The sequence below is a fragment of the Elgaria multicarinata genome, chromosome 22 (genome assembly GCF_023053635.1).
Source record: "Elgaria multicarinata webbii isolate HBS135686 ecotype San Diego chromosome 22, rElgMul1.1.pri, whole genome shotgun sequence".
NCBI classification, from domain to species: domain Eukaryota; kingdom Metazoa; phylum Chordata; class Lepidosauria; order Squamata; family Anguidae; genus Elgaria; species Elgaria multicarinata.
In genome coordinates, this window is record NC_086192.1 from 15,803,669 (window position 1) to 15,819,463 (window position 15,795).

At 48.8% G+C, this 15,795-nt stretch overlaps 1 protein-coding gene across 1 annotated transcript; it reads right to left on the minus strand.

Annotated features, from left to right (window-relative positions):
* Nucleotides 1-2,224: 2,224 nt before the first annotated feature.
* On the minus strand, nucleotides 2,225-8,589 carry SUPT4H1 (SPT4 homolog, DSIF elongation factor subunit). The gene is made up of 5 exons (XM_063146415.1): nucleotides 8,477-8,589; nucleotides 6,112-6,218; nucleotides 4,408-4,463; nucleotides 4,119-4,172; nucleotides 2,225-2,578 (listed from the first exon to the last, which is right to left on the minus strand). The coding sequence occupies exons 1-5, from the start codon at nucleotides 8,543-8,545 to the stop codon at nucleotides 2,511-2,513; spliced, it is 354 nt and encodes a 117-aa protein (XP_063002485.1). The 5' UTR covers nucleotides 8,546-8,589; the 3' UTR covers nucleotides 2,225-2,510.
* Between the last annotated feature and the right edge of the window lie 7,206 nt (nucleotides 8,590-15,795).

The following is a 15,795-nucleotide window of genomic DNA, read 5'->3' on the forward strand; positions in this document are numbered from 1 at the left end:
TTAAAGTATTGCGATGTCCCCTTTCTCGAAGGTGCTCCTGGCAATGCATCCATTCCTGATCTCCTTCCTCCCACTACTCATTGTAAGGAGTCGTGGGTGAGCAGGCTGTAGCCCCAGGAAGGGGAGTGGCACGAGAAAGTAGATCTCTGGGTGATTTGTAGTCGATCAGCAAGGGAAACGGACTCCCAATTCGACCACAAAAAGAAGCCCCCCTTCCCCGTAAATGTTGGGAACTCAGGAGCGAGTCTGTGTATGGAAGGACTGGCAGCAAAGTCCTCTCCTGGCAATCGAATGCGTTAATGCAGAATTTATGCCTTCGCTCTGGCAGCCTCCAGCAAAGGAGGTTTAACCCCAGCTTCTTCCCAGAGCCAAGATGGAAGGCCAAAAGAAGACGGTTGTAAGTTGTGCAAATGATCAACTCCCTTCGCTGTGGGATGAAAACTGGATCACCGCCAAGCTTGAGGGCGAATAAGGTAAGAAACAGGCCTGCACTGCCTCCGAGCGGCAGCTAGAAATACGCCTCCGACGAACGGTCCAATCAACCACGAGTCTGTTCCTACCCACGCTCATCCGCTGAAGGCACCTGCTGTGTGGCCCCTTTGCCAAGCAGAAGATTCCTAAACATTTAGCATCCTTCCTCTTCGGGAACCTGCTGCAGCGTGTGCCATCTGCGGAGGAAGGCGTCTGGATGGAGGCAGACTCCCTGGCTGTGCAATGCACATTCTGTCTAGAAGTCCTGCAAAGGTAACGCTGCCAAAGCTTTTGCAGATACGGAAAAGAAGGGGGTGTATTTAAAGCGGCTCTCCTCAACCCGGCGCCCTCCAGCTGTGTTGGGACTACAAACCCGGACCACTCCTCGCCAGCCAGGCCGTTACATCTGTAGCCTGCTGCGCTGAGGAAGGACGCTGTAAAGAATCGTTTCGTTTTTATACTCTCTGCAGTTTATCCTTCACGGACCTCCGTCTTGAGTGTCTGGGGACTGGGTAGATTAGAGATCGAGAGCACCCTTCCTCAACCTGCTGCCCTCCAGATGTTCCAGACTGCAATGCCCATCGTCCCCCAGCCAGCACGGGGAGAGAGGCCTGCAAAGTTGTCTATATATACCTTGAGTTTCGCATTCCTTCCACCACCCCACAGTCACGTTCTTGATTCATTATCAGAGCATGGGATGAACTGTAGTAATTAAGATAGATTTTCGCTGTATCCTTGAAAAAGAAGCCTTATTCATTCACTCAGGCCTTCCTGCACACGAGGAGGATGTGCTTCGGAGAAGAGGGAGGGGGGCGCATCTGGAATAAGCAAAGTGGTCAGCAGCCTCCACCAGCTGATGCTTGGATGTCCAAAAGCAGCATGAAATTTTTTTTGGGGGGGGGGGTGAGAGAGAAGGGGGAAGAGAAAAGGAATTTCGATGCCACCTGGACCTGGTCGTGAACACAGGAAGAACCGGGTTCAACTCCCGCCTCTGCCACACACATCACGGGGCTTTGCACAAGCTATTTGCTCTCAGCCTCAACCTCCCCTGTGTAAAATATATGGCAATCAGAGCAATGAATCAAGGTAACAGGCTTTACAAACAAGGAATTCTACACGTACGAGTGGTACTGGATTACTACATATACACACACACACACACAGAGAGAGAGAGAGAGAGAGAGAGAGAGAACACAGCCTGGTTTGCACTGAACGATAAACCATGGCGTGGTTTGTTGAAATCCAGCTTGCTGTTGTATCTGAACCCATCCCTGCAAACGAACTCTGGCTTGTTAACCCGCTACAAACCAGAAGCAAAAGCTGTGCTTTTCTGTTAGTTTACAGTCTGGTGAGTTGAAACTTCGGTTTGTTGTGACATTTGAACCCAGAACAGTGGCTTTTCCCTGTTCTGTTTGCACTGGCAAGTCTGCCCTGAAACAAAAGTACCGGGCAAGACCAGTTGGAAAATGAAACCACTCTGAAGGCAGGCAAAACGGGCGGAAAAGAAGCAAGCCAGAAATAGGGAAAATAAGCCGCAGCCTGCTTGATCCTTTGCAAGAGAATGTATGCAACAAACAAGGTTAACATAAACCATGGTTTAGCATTACACGCAAACACAACCATTATCACAGAGCATTTCAGAGCAAACCCAGCAACGTGAGTCCACCTTTAGCAGAACCGCCACCTGTTACAGAAATACGTGTTGTGCAGAAGGCAAGGAAATTTGTAAGAGCAGAAAACCGGAGTGTAGATGTATGACCCCAGAACCAAATTTATTAAAAATATTTACAGAGATCACAGGACGCTTTCCTTGGGCATTGCTGGCGCTCCGACTTGAAGCCTTTCAGGAAGAAAGCTGTCCCCTAGCTGTCAGGGGTGAGGAGAAGGACGCCTTTACTAGCCGGGACACGCTTGATCTCTCATCAAAGCCCACCACCCCCACAGAGAGATCGTCCTCACATGACATTAGAGCTGCTCTGTATAGCAGTCTCTACAGAAGGGGGAGCCTGCGAGGTGCAGGATCGGGGCACGAGATCTTCTTAGGTTTTTATAGCCGTGTCCCGAGACTTGTAGGCTACTCCACGGCTCTTCAGTTCTCGCACGATGCCTGCAGCAAAGAAAAGCACGTGTTCATTAAGGGGGCAGAGAGGGAACAGACATAACGTAAGAGCCTTGATACGACATCAGACCAAAGGTCCATCTAGTCCAGCACTCTGTTCACACAGTGACCAACCAGCTGTCGACCAGGAACCCACAAACAGCACTCTCCTGCCCAGGTTCCCCAGCAGCTGATGTACCGTATTTCTTCGATTCTAAGATGCACTTTTTTCCCTAAATAAACAGCTCTAAAAATGGAGTGCGTCTTAGAATCGAAGCAATGCGGTAAGAGGAAAAGAGGAAGCTCCTGCAGCAGCCTCGAGCCATGCGAGCGAGGAGGAGCTGGGAGGGTAAGCACCTGGTTTTTTGTTAGTCAAATTTATTCGTAAGTCCCATCGATTTCCATGGGCCTTACTCGCGTGTCGTCGTCCCCTGGTGCACAGAGAAGTAAAGAGCGGGACTGGAGAGTTAAGCGTTTTAGCCCCTTAATCGCGTCTTCTCCTCTCTCTCCCCACCCGAAAATATTGTTTACTCTTTGTTTCAACGCCCCCCCCCCTTTCTTCCCGCGCAAACGGCGGTTTCTTCTCTCAGAGGGAAAAAAGAAAAGGACACAACCATTAGAAGGAAGCGCGGAGGGGGGGGGAGGTTGGCTGGGCGGTGAGGGAAGTATTTCTTCCATTCTAAGATGCCCTTTTTTCCCCAAATAAACATCTCTAAAAATGGGGTGCGTCTTAGAATCGATGGCGTCTTAGAATCGAAGAAATATGTTATATAGGTTTCCTGCCTCTGATATTGGAAGTAGCACATAGCCATCAGGGCTAGTAGCCATTCTCCTCCAGGAATTCATCCGACCCTCTTTTAAAGCCATCCAAATTGGTGGCCATCACCACATCTTGTGGTAGCGAATTCCATAACTGAACAAGAACTCCGTCCTTTCATCTTTCCTGAATCTCCCACCAATCAGCTTCATGGATTCTAATTTGATGAGGAAAAAATGTCTCCCTCTCCACATTCTCCACGCCGCACACAATTTTGTCCACCTCTATCAGGTCTCCCCACTACGCTAAACAATCCCCAGTGTTGTAATGTATCCTCACAGGGCAGTAGCTGCAGTCCCTTGATCATTTTAAGATACAATCCTACGCACGTTTAGACAGGGGAGAAAAGTCCTACAACTCCGAGCATGGGAGTTGTAGGACCTTTTTCTGTCTAAACATGCTTAGGATTGCGCCTACTTGCCCTTCTCTGCACTTTTTCCAGCTCTATAATATCCTTTTCAGGTGCGGTGATCAAGGCAGTACACAGTATCCCAAGTGCGGCTGCACCACAAATTTGTATAAGGGGAGCATTTTTATGAGTCTCAATTTCTTCCCTAATTAAGCCTAACATGGAATTTGCCTTTTTCACAGCAGCCGCACGACGGGTTGACACTTCCACCGAGCTGTCTGCCACAACCCTAAGACCCCTTCCTCGGTCAGTCACTGCTAGCACAGAGCCCATCACAGTGAGGTTTGTGAGCGAGAAAATATTCCCTCCGGACAAAAGATTACCTTGGGGTAGGCGGCCAGTCACGGACACAGCATATACGCCTGGCTTGAAGTTACCTAAGAGAGGAGGACACTTGGAGTTATCACTACTCAGCGCTGTTGGTTGTTTTATTGTGGTTTTAAATTTTTGTGAACTGCCCAGAGAGCTTCGGCTAGTGGGCAGTATAAAAATGTATTAGGGAAGAGCTTTTCCGTCTGAGAGGTACTGCTCCGTTTCCTTCCTTTGGAGCTTCCCAAAAGGAAGACAGATCAACCTGGAACCGAATGAAGCAGGAGGCGGCCCAGGACTTACTGATTCGCTGCCACTTGGAGACCCAGCTGTCTTCTGGGCTCATCATTGCAATGATGCTGCAAGAGAAGGAGGAGGAGGAGCGTCAGGGCGGAATCAACACGCAGAACCAAACACGCTTAATTTCGGGGGCTGATGAACTCAGCCTCTGTGGTCCCTAGATTTGCCGGCCCACAGGGCTGACGGAGAATCCTGGAGGATCACACTGAAGACACGGAAGCCGCCTCAGAACGTCAGTCTATTTAAGCCAGAACTGTCTATTCCTGAGCGGCAGCAAACTCTCGAAGGTTGTTTCCAGCCTTTGAACCAGAGGCCCTTTCCATCGGAGGTCCTCAGCACCTCCTGCGTGCAAAGCAAGAGCCTCTCCTTGCACCCACGGCTCACAAAAGCTCACGGAGCCATCAGATCACTCACCAGCATTTCCTTTCCTTGTGTGTTTAAGTAACACGGGCGCTACGCCAGAACTGGTCTACAGAAAAACCCCAGCCTCACTCCCAAGGAGATCCTGCAGGCCCTTGAGTGCAGAGCGGGGGACGGACTCGTAGGCCAAAATATCTGGAGGGCCACAATTCCCATCAGCCCGAGCGAGCCTAACCACTGGTGAGGGCTGATGGGAGTTGTAGGTCAAAACATTTGGAAGGCCACAAAAGCTGCCCTCCCTTGAAAGTTTAGCGAACTCTGGCAGCAGCGATTCAACAGCAGCACCAACATTTTGTGCCCGAATTCGCCTCTTGCCGGGGCTTGCCTTTCAAGGTTTTATTCTGAGATGGGAGAAGCTGCTCAGGAAACAGGCAACGCTTCCATTCCCACCCTGCTCGGCCCAAGAGGCTACAGGGGTCAATTACACCACTGAGATTCCAGGAAGCCCAAGGCTGCGGGGCAGGAACGAGGTGTTCCAGCCTGAGGCAAGTCCCTGCCCCTCCAGCGGACGACTTCAAGTCATTCCCACGTCACCCTGCATCTCCAGAGAACTCAAAAACACTGCCTACTGTGTACCATAGATAATCACCCTGCTATCGTTTACGTGATCATTGGTCTAGAATGGATCAAAGGCCAGTCAAAAAGCCCTCAGTCTGCTCATCTGTCACTGATTCTCAAATAACAACAGGGTGTGTGTGTGTGTGACTGTTAAAATTGCTTTTTATTTTCTAACCCAGCCAGGGAATTATGGGAGTTGCAGTACACGACATCTGGGGGGGGGTGCCTTTTCCTACAACAGAGGTGCAGAACCTCATGCCCGGGAGACAAAACCTGCCTTCTGGGGCTCCCAGGAAGGCCATACAATCTTCCCTTTAGCCTCACCCACCTTGCCCCTAAATACAAATCATTTATTGGCTTCCTGGCTTTTGTACAGTTCCCCCCCCCCCCAATCAAAAGGGTGGAAAAGCCTCTGTTAAGGCTGAGTTACTGGTGAAAAGGGCGTGAAGCTAAAACAGGGTGGCGTTTCTAGTAGTCTGGGCTCTGCCCCCGTCGCCCCACCCCGCAAAATGCGGTCTTCAAGAGCTGGTCCGGAATGGTACTCATCCCTCCAGCTCAAAGAGGTGTGACGCCCCTGTTCTATACTAATCAAAACAACCCTCTGATTTAGAGCCAGCAGTGGCAGAAAGGTGTTGGGCTCCAGGAGGGTTCAAGCCACCCTCCACCACATGCTCAAAACCCGTTCAGACCCGAGGTGCGTGCAGCTGGGCTGCCCCCAAGCGCCCTCACCCATCGAAGGAAGAGCTGGTGCAGTCGTAGACCATCTCGCGGTTCCCCTTCATCTGCAGATAGGAGTCGCAGTTGTCGCACCCGTCGAACTCAAACTGGTCAATGGTCTGGAGAGGAAGGAGAAACAGTCTCAGAAAGGGTGGGAGGGTGCTGTTGCACCATGTCCTGCTTGTTCATCCCTGGTTGGCCTGGTTGGTTGTGTGAACAGAATGCTGACTAGATGGACCCTTGGTCTGATCCAACAGGGTTCTTATGTTCCTACCTCGACAGAGATAAAAATTGCAACCACTTCTCTCCAGAGAGTTATTCTTTCGCTTGCATGTCATAGAATCATAGAATAGCAGAGTTGGAAGGGGCCTACAAGGTCATCGAGTCCAACCCCAGCCTGCCTTTCAGAGCTCCCTTCATTCGCACCCTCAACAACAACCCTGCGAGGTAAGCGAGGCTGCGGAAGGAAGCAGCTAACACAGAAAAGCACCAAATTTGCCAAGCAGAGGTTTGGAACCGGGTTTGTATTCAGCACAGAAGCTAAAGCTTGCTAAGTTAGGAGGGGAAAGAAAGACTACTTATGCAGGGTGAGCACGGAGGAGGCTTGTAAACATTACACACGGTGTGATGAAACTGGAGAGAATCCTTTCCTCCGCTCAGTTTAGACTAGAACTTCAGGTCATCCAAGGAAATTCAGGGTGGACAAAAGCAAGTTCTTTCCCCACACAATCCATTTACAGGATTCACCGAAACGTGGTTGAGAGACGGCAAGATGGGTGAGAAGGTTTTAAAGGGGGGGTCAGAGAAACTCACAAAGGTGGTGAGTTCTCTCGGGGCTCTTTGCCACAACTGCCATGCCAAGAGTTGCTCCACCTCTAAACACCCGTTTGCTCTTTCAAATCATTGTTAACTATAATTTTACTTAGGTATCTGATGTTCTTTATATAAGCTCTGCTGAAGGGTAGCAGATACAATCTTTTAATAAATAAATGCTGTGGAACAATTAAAGGGGGAGGATGGAGAACGTCGCCATGACAAGGCAACTTGCTAATAATTTCTGTAGACATTATAACAAACCCCCTGAAGAAGGCCTTAAAAAAAAATAAGAGGCTTAAATGCATCATGGGTTTTGTACTACAGCATCCTGTGACTTCTCTACATTTTTTGTGTTCATCTTGAATGCTCACCCGCCTTGCGCCCTCCAGATGTCCAACACATCTGGAGGGCACCAGGTTGGCCAAGGCTGCTATAGTGTATTAGTTCATTTTATATCCCACCTTTTTAAATATAGGGTACCTGAGAGAGAGTGCCTTCTCCCCTACCAACCTGCCCAGTCACTGAGGTCATCCGAGGGCCTGCTCCTGGTGGTTCCACTTAGATTCATCCTCCGATTGGAGTCCACCAGGGGCAGAGCCTTCAGTGTGGTGGCTCCCCCCCTGTGGAACTCCCTGCCTCTGGAGATCAGGCAGGCTCCAACCTTGTACTCCTTTCGGCACCTCCTGAAAACATCTTTATTCTAGGAAGCCTTTCCTTAACATGCAGCCTTGAATCTCTGTATTTGCTTCTTTCAAAATTTGTTTTAACTGTTTTATTCTGTTTTTATTTTCATTTTATCTTGTACAGCACTCTGAAATTTTTCAATGGGGAGCGGTATATAAATATTCTAAATAAATGGTTTTGTTTCCCCACCCCCACCCCATGTATGTTTTAAACTTTGTAAGGCTGCCTTAAGGCCCAGCATTGGGCAAAAGGCGGGATACAAATAATGATAATAATAATAATATATTGATTGAGGCGGAGAAAAACAATAAACGATAAAATACATAATACTCAATTAAAACGTTAATATACATGGTTAAAAACATCCTAAAAACATTTTAAAAACGTCTTGAAATTGCAGGCCTATAAAAATGTTTTTAGGATGTTTTTAACAACGTATATTATGTTTTAATATACATAATATACTATGTTATATATATTATATAAAACATAATATATAATGTTTTAATCAAGTATTATGTGTTTTATCGTTGATTGTTGTTCCCCGCCTCGATCAAAATGGAGAGGCGGGTAAGAAATTATTATTATTATTATTATTATTATTATTATTATTATTATTATATACACAGTGGACCCATGGAGTCTTACATGGCCGAATTAAGCCCCATTGATTTCAATGGGCTGACCCTGACTACGACTACGTCTGGATCCATCCTCGGCCTCGCATTAGGGCCTCTGCCGACCTCCAGCCAGGGATGTGCTCGGCGCTGTACTGCTCTTTCACAGAGGCACTTCCGGCTCGCCAGCCGGAAGCGGAAGTAGGCTCAGACGTCTCTGCTCCCCCCTTCCCCCACCCCACCCCACCCCACCCCGGTACCTTGACAAGCGAGCAGAGCAAGCAGGCCCGCAAGTGCCGCAGGTCCTTGGGCACCGTCTCCAACGCCATGGCGACCACCGACCGGCAGCGAACGGTGGGGGAGAAATAAACATGGAAACCCGGGACGCGTCACTTCCGCTGAGACGCGCCGAAGCGTCACTTCCGTCGCAGGGGTCCGCTCCGCCCGCTAGGATTCCCACTTTCTGCGCACGCGCACCTTTGCGCGAGGGGCGGGAGCTCGCCGCTGCCTGGCAACGGCGTGAGGGTTGCCGTTGAGCCGACGCGTTTTGTCTCTGCGCGCGTGCGCAGGAGCGAGTTCGCGCGCCCCTCTCTAAGCTCCGCCCTTCCTTCTGCCTTTGAAGTGGGGGAGGGGCTTCCCGCCATAATCAAAATTCTCCTCAGAATTACCTGCGCGCGCCTCCCTTTTTCCCCGCCAAATGTTCCTCACAGGAGCTAAATTCTCTTCAATTTTATTATTATTATTATTATTATTATTATTATTTATTTATTTATTTATTTATTTATTTATTTATATAGCACCATGTATTTATGTCACACACACACAACAGAATGTTATTTTTATGAACCGCCCAGAGAGCCCCGGCTATTGGGCGGTATAGAAATGTAATAAATAAATAAATAAATAAACTTAAATTCTATCTTGTGCCATTTGGTAAATTTTGTTTTGTGTCTTTATTTCCTACGCACGAGCCTCCTCCCGCCCAAAATCCCCTCACAGGAACTAATTCGGGGAGGGGGTTGGACTGGATGGCCTTAAGAGGACCCTTCCAACTCTACTATTATTATTCTACGATTCTGACCTAAAATTCACAGCAAACCAATGTGCTGCTGCTGCCTTGAAAAAGGCAAATTACATGTTAGGCATAACTAAGAAAGGAATTGAAAATAAAAACACCAGCCTTCCTCAACCTGGGCGCTCCAGATGTGTTGGACTGCATCTCCCAGAATGCCCCAGCTGGCTGGGGCATTCTGGGAGTTGTAGTCCAACACATCTGGAGCGCCCCAGGTTGAGGAAGGCCCGATTGTGCTCCCTTTACACAAATGTATAGTGTCACTACACAACTGTGTACCGTTATGATCACCGAACCTAAAAAAAAAAAAGAGGGATATTATAGATCTGGGGGGGAAAGTGCCCAAAATGGCCACTGAAATGGTCCAGGGGTTGCAGCATCTCCCCTGTGAGGGGAGGTTGGAAAAATGGAGGCTGAGGGGAGACATGATAGAGGGGTACAAAATGACGCGTGGTGCGGAGGATGTGGGAAAGGAGACATTTTTCTCCCTAGAACCCAACGGGGTCATCCTATGAAACAATGGTGGGAGATTCAGGACAAATAAAAGGAAGTCCTTCACACAGCGCATCGTTAAACTATGGAACTCACTACCACAAGACGTGGTGACGGCCACCTCTTTGGATGGCTTTGAAAGGGGGTTGGATAAATTCCTGGAGAAGAAGGCGATCAAGGGCTACTAGCCCTGATGGCTACGTGCTACCTCCAGTATCCGAGGCAGGAAGCCTGTATACACCAGTTGCAGGGGAACATGGGTAGGAGGGTGCTGTTGCACCGTGTCCTGCCTTGTGGGTCCCTGGCCGGTGGCTGGTTGGCCACTGTGTGAACATAGTGCTGGACTACATCATTAAAATTATTATTATTATTATAGTGCTGGACTAGATGGACCTTTGGCCTGATCCAGCATCAGGGCACTTATTTATTGCATTTCTATACCGCCCAATAACTGAAGTTCTCTGGGTGGTTTACCCACTCTTGACCCTTGTGATAACGGCACAGGTGATACATTGGAAATTCAGCCATACACCTAACTTCCTTTGGCACCACTATGTGCCACCTTAAAGTCTCCTTTGCTTGCAGTATTTGGCAGGGACGCTCCAGTTGCGAGATCCCTGCACTGAGGTTGGGTTAGATGACCTCTAAGGTCCTTCCCAACTCAAACATTCTTGGATTCTTTTTTGGGCTTGACCCACTTGTGCAACGTGGCATCATCATGCAGCCCCATTTTGAGGGAGGGTCAAGATAAGGCACTGCTTCTCGTGAAAGACTTGGGGCGTCATTTAACAGTGGCAGGGGATGATGGTAAGACATGTTTTGCATGAAGTATTGCGTCCAGTTCTGGGCTCCACAATTCAAGAAGGATGCAGACAAGCTGGAGCGTGTTCAGAGGAGGGCGACCAGGATGATCAGGGGTCTGGAAACAAAGCCCTATGAGGAGAGACTGAAAGAACCGGGCATGTTTAGCCTGGAGAAGAGAAGGCTGAGGAGAGACATGAGAGCACTCTTCAAATCCTTAAAAGGTTGTCGCACAGAGGAGGGCCAGGATCTCTTCTCGATCCTCCCAGAGTGCAGGACACGGAATAATGGGTTCAAGTTACAGGACGCCAGAATCCAGCTGGACATCAGGAAAAACTTCCTGGCTGTTAGAGCAGTACGACAATGGAACCAGTTACTTAGGGAGGTGGTGGGCTCTCCCACACTAGAGGCCTTCAAGAGACAGCTGGACAACTATTTGAGGTGGATTCCTGCACTGAGCAGGGGGTTGGACTCGATGGCCTTATAGGCCCCTTCCAACTCTACTATTCTATGATTCTATGAAGTGCAGAACATGGACTAATGGGCTCAAGTTACCGGAAGCCAGTTTCCAGCTGGACATCAGGAAAAACTTCCTGACTGTTAGAGCAGTGCGACAATGGAACCAGTTACCTAGGGAGGTGGTGGGCTCTCCCACACTAGAGGCCTTCAAGAGACAGCTGGACAACCATTTGAGGTGGATTCCTGCACTGAGCAGGGAGTTGGACTTGATGGCCTTATCGGCCCCTTCCACCTCTACTAGTCTAGGATTCTTAGGTCCCAGGCTCAACACCTTGCAGAATTCCAGGTAGACCTAGGAAAGAAACCCGCCTGAAACTCTGGAGTGCCGTTGTTGCCTGTCAGTGTCGACAATACTGAGCTCTCCATGTTCCTACATACAGGCAGATCTGACTCATGTAATGCAATCCACTGGGAAGTTTTCCAGCACAAATCCTGGTGATGATATATGCATGGGAGGTACAGAAGAGGCAACTATGATGCCCACCATGTTTTTGGCCACAAGCTCTTCAAGAGCATGAATTTCCGAGGTTGGAGCCATTGAGTGTGTTGCAACCCAGAAATGTTTCCAACGGCTGCCTTCCACCCCGAACTCAAACCACTCCTTGATATCCTTCTAGCATTTCCCTCTCATGCCAACGTACAAGAGATTAAAAATAATTTATTTCTGAGAATGAGGAAGAGGCATCTCTCGAACATGGGCACCCAATGACTTTATACAGGGGGTGGTGGAATTAACAATAGCCACATGAAGAGCTTTACATGTGGATAAATATATTAGCAAAATAAATAAGTTTGAGCATGTCCCCATATTCAAACAATCCTCTCTCTTCGACATAAATATATTGTTTTGCATAGGTAATATATACATAAACATAATTTCTTCCTCTTTTTTTTTTCCTTTTCTTTTTGGTTTACAAAAAGTACCCAAGTGCCTGCAAAGCAAACTCAGGAAATGTATTCAAAAAGTACAAAAATAAATTCCTTGTTCACATTTCAAAGGGTCTGAGGTTGCCAGGAAGAAGGAGCAGAGTTTGACGGAAAGGGTGTCAAAAGGAAAAGATGCTACTCAACATTTAAACCTTTTGCTTGTTGGTTAATAATGTTGCCGTTTGGGGAAATTGTGATTTGGATGCAAACCGAGGAGTTTGGGACTCAGCCCTGCCCTGTGCTTTTCTCCCTCCTTTATATACAGTTTGGCTTTGGACCCCCCAATTGAAAGCAGAACTGAAGTCAAACAGCTTTGCATGTTATGATGAGCCCATTTTGTATTGCCCCTGAAATATGTTCTCCCATCAGAGCAACTTCTAAAAGGAAGGAAAGCCAAGTTTTTTTCTACTTTCACTTAGTATTGTCAGAAATTACGCTCCAGTGACTCCCAGCGTGGTAGGAATGGAAGGTAGAAACATCTCCCATATCTCCAGAGCAGCCTTCGTCAACCTGGTGTTGGGTTGCAACTCCAGCCATGCTCAGCCAGATGGGATGATGGGAATTGCAGTCCAACACTTCTGGAAGGCACCAAGTTGGTGAAGCTGCTTTAGGGTGTCTCATTGTTTTTGAAATATTGATCTGGCCACCTTGCTCTCATTCTGTAACCAAGAGGACTCAGAAACCTCTTCCAAAAGCTACTCAAGGCCTTATCCCAAGATAGGACGCTCTCCTGCCTATGACGCTTTTAAGTGCATCTCAGGACTGGATCCCCAAAAAGGCTATAACGTTTATCATAAACATTGACAAAGGTGCACTATCCTTGCGTTTGCAATCTCCAAAGCAAGCCGCCACCTACAAAACCCAGGTGTCGTGGCACCTTCTCGCCCTACGTCTGTCCGCAATCGCGTTGGGGGAAATGTTTGAATAATTGTGAGGTGATGCACGGATGAAGGCAGCCTGGCAGCAATTTCCATGACGCTCAGCACTTTCCCCAACTGCTACGCTGAATAACAGCCATATCTGTGAATGGCCCAGTCCTAGATCTGATATTACCTGACCCGTACAATATTATCAAGATGTGTCTTTGGCCAGTATGCGATTTTCTCACCACTTGGCATTTTGGGGGAAAGGTAACAATTGCTTCACTCCCTGTTAATGGGATGTCAACTCGCTCACCTCTCAAATAAGTCTGAACTTCCATCTCCCCGGGTTCTTTAGGGGAGCATAAAGTTTCTCAACTCATTTTTCACATGAAACTCTCATTAAAGTCTTTGCACTGCTTTGGGACTTAATGTAGTCATGTATTCAATGAAATTATGCCCACATCTATAGTTAAAACTTATATTACTTTTAGGCTTGTAAGCGTACTGGTAATTGTTAGGCATTTTGGTCTCTCCCTGGGAAAGTGAGTGACTTAAACTAGCTTGAGTCTGTGGAGTGGAGGTGCCTCGAGGTGTGAACCCCAAATAAGTAATCCTTAAGTTGCCAGTGGGAGACAAATGTATGGCTGCACTTCTGTTTTGCCACGAGGGCACATTCATAGCCATATTCTCCACATTGTGAATACAGACAACCGTTCAGCAACTGGTAACTTATCGCACTAAGCATGGAACAACTTTGGAAGTGGGATCCTTGTATTGTCATATCTCAAGGCAAAGAGAGTGTTCCTATCAGGGGTTTATAATATAAGGAGGGGGCCTCCGTGGGCTGGTGTAGCCCCGTGGCCTGGAGGTTCCGCATCCCTGGGGTATATACGCGCACTGCAGTACATTACGACTTGCTACATGTCTGTCTGTCTTCCTGCATAGCTGTGCAAATTCCTTGTTCGTTCTAACTCACTTTACCGAACGCAGTCCCTTCTCTTCAGTATTTAAAGCACAGCGTGATCGCCCTGCAGGGAGAGGATTGGGTCTGCCTGCAATGCAAAGGCAGATGCTGAGAAATCGAAATACCCCCAATGTGGGAAACACCCAAAGAGGGAGTTTGCATGACGCTGCAAGTAGGAATCGGATGGGGCAGGTGCCACCAGGTTATCGACAAATGTTGATTTCAATCTCTGGTCTGGGACTGACTCTGGGCACAACTGAATTCTTGGGCTTCTCCTGTAAAGACTGCAGGCCCTCGGTCCAGAACGCAGTCTCCTGAAAGCGCAGCCTGCACCTCACCCTGCCCCACCGGCCAATCTAGGGCAAAAAGCGGCGTGGAGAAATTGGACAACTGAGGAAACAGAACTTGCTGGCTTGCTGCAACTTCAGGGACGGGGCGAGGCGTTCAGACCTTGGGTCTGCAGCCCAAATCAGACTCCCTTGGGATCCCAATCCGGCCCTCTGAGGTTCCCATTTGGACCCGCCCCATTTCCCCCAAACACCCCTTCCTGGCGTTTGTGCAATTCCTCCTCATTCTGAAATGTTGAAGTGCCTCTGCTAAGGCTCAGTGGCGGGCAGTACGAGCTTTGAGCTATAATAGGCTGGTATCTGGGGGATTTCTGGCTCCGTCCCCCTTTTGTTTCAGGCCCCGCGAACCACTGGGGCACAACACACACCCTGAGAGGTTTCCCAAAATTGAATTCGGCCCTCAGGCTGAGAGGTCGAATATCCCTGGGCAACCCTTGAGGTGCTGACCCACTGTGCCTCACTCAGTTCTCAAAGTGGTCTGAGGGCGGGGGAGCTACTGACCAGTACTGTAGGAAAAGTGACCAACGCCCCCTTCCCCCCGCCGGCCCATCAAGGGTCAGACAAACTCAGGGAGAAAATCTGGTACCTGCAATACACAAGACCCACGAGCAGAATTTGGGCCAGTCGTGCCAGAAGAATCGCACACGCCCAAAACTATGATCCAGGACGGGAATCCTCCCGGGTTACCTTGGGCCTTCTTTGGGGTGGGGTGGGATGGGGTGGGGAAGGATGTGTGTGCTTCTCCTATATTTCTGGTTTGGTGCCAAATGATAATGGAAACAACATCCCCATGCAGACGGGACCAGGGGGAATCCCAACAGGGACTTAGCTAAGGAGGGGGGTGGGGTGGAGATGGCATATTTGGTTCTCACAAGCAACACCTTGAACCAAGACCACAGCGATGGATGCTCCACCCACCTGGATGGCAGAAGAAGCATATAGGGAGGTCAGCACAGGTTGGTTGATCCACAGGACCTAAAAATGCATCGGTTGTATCTGCTGTTGAAAGGGCCTGAATCTCTGAATTTGGAACAGCACATTTCTGGATTTGAAAGCCCCCTTCTCCTCCTCTTTGGCATACAGGGATATAAACCAGCCGCGTTTACCCAAGAGTAGAGAAGCAAGAGGGAAAGAACACCTTGGGATATGATGAGGCGTTTCTTTCCCCCTTCCTGGAAATTCTGATTTTGCTGTTCCCTCTTTCGTCAGGAACAGGAGGAACCAGGATTCTCCATTCCAGAGAATGGACCCGTCTTCAAGATGGCAGCTTCTGAAAATTGGCAAGCGACGCTGGCATCTGGCATCTGGCACATGAGCTATGATGGGGCTAGGCAGGCAGGGAGCCCTCTGAGCGAGTGCGCTGTGAAGGCAGGCGTGTGGGTCGTCTGGACAGGGAGCGTTTCAAGACCAATTGCTGCACCGTTGACAGAAGAGGCACGGAGAGGCTGTGAAAGGAAAAGGCCCATTCCCAGTGCGTTCTCTTAGGCCGTCCAACGCAGCCGGTTAAGTTCGCTTCCTGTCAAACCGAATGTTCGTACACGTCTGGGAGATCTTCTTTCAATCCTGTAATAAGAAAAGCAACGTGAGCAACGGG